At 30.5% G+C, this 3,324-nt stretch overlaps 1 protein-coding gene across 1 annotated transcript in view; it reads left to right on the forward strand.

The window, feature by feature from the left end:
- LOC113374789 (protein charybde-like) overlaps nt 1–707 on the forward strand; it is an 884-nt gene extending 177 nt beyond the window's left edge. The window contains exons 2-3 of the mRNA XM_026614755.1: nt 20–363; nt 449–707. Of these exons, the coding sequence (XP_026470540.1) occupies nt 20–363; nt 449–536 (432 nt within the window). The 3' untranslated portion in view covers nt 537–707. The remainder of the gene's footprint in view (nt 1–19; nt 364–448) is intronic.
- Nucleotides 708–3,324: the final 2,617 nt, after the last annotated feature.

Raw genomic sequence — 3,324 nt, forward strand, 5'->3', positions numbered from 1 at the left:
TCTGAGCACGAATCCTCAGTCCTTCCTGGCCGGAATTTGGCCAGGGAAACTTCGCTCAGCTAAGCAGAACCATCTTGCCTGTTCTGAAGTCCTTCTCCCTAGTGATTTGTTACATCGCGCTGCTAGCGAAATAGTCAAAGCCAGCGAGTGCGAGCCCTGCGGTGTCAGAGGGTGCACGATTTACGTCGAATTCGAACCGTCTTCGGGAAGCAATTCTAGCGCAAATAACTCAAATGATAAGAAATCGCAAAAGAAAGTCATCGCTTGCTTGAGACCGGACGAATCGACGGTGTCCACATTCGAGCTCTATCTGACTCTCAAACAAGAGAACGGATGGACGGATAGGCTGCCCCAGTTTTTGAAGTGAGTATCTTTTTAAATACCACTATCCATTATTTCCATTTCCAATTATTCATGATATTAACCTTTACCTTTTCTTTATTTCCAGAAACCTAACGCGGGGCGGAACGGTCGTGATCAGCCCGGACTTCACACTGAGCAAGACACTGCTCTACCGTTCTTACCGGGACTCGTAAGTTGAAGAAACCATCCAAAAATAATAAAAACAAATTATATTACTTACATCATAAAATATAATACACACGACTGTATCAAGTGTACCTGCGTGCAGCAATTTAAGAAGCGGCACTTAATAAACTCTCGTGTCTAACATGAGGGAATCAAATTTAAAATAACATTAAAAAAAAGCTCAAATGAGTATTGAGAACTCAGATGAGAAGAGCCAGAAGCGCGAAATGAAAAAACTAATATTCATATGATAATATCTGTACGGGTGTGCCGTATTTCATCCATAAAATTCATTTCCACGCGACAACACATTCTATTTATTTATTATGAACGCAACTTTGCACATCACCATTTCTGACATTTTTCTTATAAACTTTCATATCTTTAATTTTATTTTTCCACAAAAGATGCATAGCATTTTGCGAAAATTTAATTAAAACATTTACGGCACACCCTTTCTGTAGGTTAGGATTTTTTAAAAGTGATTTTGTTCTGTGAACAAAACTCAGAATCAACGAGTTTTTGCTAAGATATCAAAAGAGTCGATTTTTTGAAAATAATATTTTCAAAAAATTTAATTGTAATAATGATGATACGTGTGGACACAACACCTTTTTTGTGATAATATTATTATAATTATTATTGACTTTTTAATAATCTCGTTAAAGAGTTTTTGTTGATATATATTAACATTATTAATATCTATACGTGTATATCATATTTTTTCGTCTTCATTTTCTCATCTTCAATTGAAGAAGATAAGTGTAATCATTTTTTTTCGGTAACAGATATGTGTTATTAATTGCTGTAGATTATTGATAAGATTTTTGAGATACGAAAGTTTTAAGAAGAGAAAATAAAAATAAAAATCGATTTATATTATTATATATATTTTATAAAATGCTAATGATAATAATGAATAAAAAAGCAAGCGTGATCTATTTAAAAATAAAAACCTCGGGACTCAACTTTTTCACTTGTCTTGAAAAGTCGAAACTTTTCACCGTTACGTTGTATTAATAATCGATTATTTTTGAAATTTGGCTATTTTCTAATATTTAAACCGTATTTTTCAAGGCAGGTGCGAAAGCATAAATTGAGTACCCGTTGGCAAAGTATTATTGTTAAGGTTAAGCGTACTAGTGATACAGCTCGAAGCGTGTTTGGCAACATAAAAATTAATAAATATTTAATTAGTTTATTAATTATTATGCACCAAACACGAAATGATACAAAAAACCACAATTTTAGTCGTTAAGCGTCGTGCGAAAGGGGGAGTATAAAAGCGTGTGAATTTTTTAAAAGTTTTCGAATGTGATTGAGAGTGAAGAATTTTGGAATTTTAAAGAAATTCATGTTTTAGCTACAGAATTACATCAGAGTACCAAAAACACGCCGAATCCTGGATTTCTTAAAATTTCAAAATAATATTTTAGCGATAACAGCAACAAATATAAAAATGCGCCCAATACAAAATTAATTCGTATTTTAAAATTTTATGTAAAGCTTTCGTTCGAAATTAGATTGTATGTTTAAAACGAAGTAGTTGAAACATTTACCATATATAAGGACCACCGATAGTTTTTCATATAGGTATAAATATTTAGGAGTTTTGAAATTGATTTGCCGGTTTATACATACAAACTAATTCCGAAAAGGGCTTCAAACTTTCGCAGTTCATGGGCATAGGTGATATAAAAGCACTGTGTTATATTAAGGGGCAAACTAGCGGTCATTTTCGATAAATTATGAGTTACAATTAAAAATCCATTTCTTAGGTCCTGCTCCACTTTAGAGGTCCTATTTGGTTATAACTTAATTCTATGTATTTTTTTTCAAAATTTTGAACATCCAAATATGAATTTGATATTTTTTGATTTCTACTTTCTCAGGAGAGTTCCAAAGGAATGGGAAAATGACCGCACCCTAAAAATATTTTTTTAATTTTTTTTAACGAAACATTTTATTTACAAATCATTGAAACAACATATTCGTAGCGATTTAGTAGACGTATTAGTGTCGAAGTAATTCTCTAATTTTTCGGTGTATGATCTAATTGTATTAACTCTGTAATGTGTATGTTCGCTTATGCATTACTATTTTAAAATCATCATAAAACATAAAATAGATTTTAACGAAGTTTTGACGAGTTCAACCATGTTTTAACGTAATTTTAATTTATTGTATAATTTTATCTACGCATATAATATATATTAATAGATGTATAGGATTTAAAACAAAAAGATCTCGATTTTATTAGTACTCTGTCTTAGATTTCAAATATTTTGCGTACAATAAATGTTATAATTTTGTATATATTTCTTTCTCTTGTAATATTTAAGTTTTTTCTCTCTAGGATTTTAAGTGATGAACGTATATATGAATATATAAAATTATATTAGAGTATAACAAGTTATACACAGACAAAAGTGTTGTGTAACTTTCAATGTCAAATTACTGTGTACTAATTTTTACAAAATATATCAAATGCATATAAGCGGTTAGAAGATATACGTGAAAACAATAAAAAAGTGACCGAAGATGATACTATCCTTTACTACGATTATTGTAAAAATAAAAAATCAGAAATTTTTGGTTTATATTGAAACTATGGATTGTGCATTTAATGCTTATCTAAAAAAGGTTTGAACAAAAATAGTGATTCTAGACTTATATAAATTTGGCTGTGTTGTGGTTTCCATCATATTTAACCTTGATTTAATTAAGCAACAGAATTAGAAGCAAACAATGCACAGTCCCTGGCTAAAATATAAACTGAGTTTTGTAAAAAATAAC

The sequence above is a fragment of the Ctenocephalides felis genome, unplaced genomic scaffold, assembly GCF_003426905.1.
Source record: "Ctenocephalides felis isolate EL2017-DRISC unplaced genomic scaffold, ASM342690v1 CF-g0.4_SCAFFOLD_01886, whole genome shotgun sequence".
Classification (NCBI taxonomy): domain Eukaryota; kingdom Metazoa; phylum Arthropoda; class Insecta; order Siphonaptera; family Pulicidae; genus Ctenocephalides; species Ctenocephalides felis.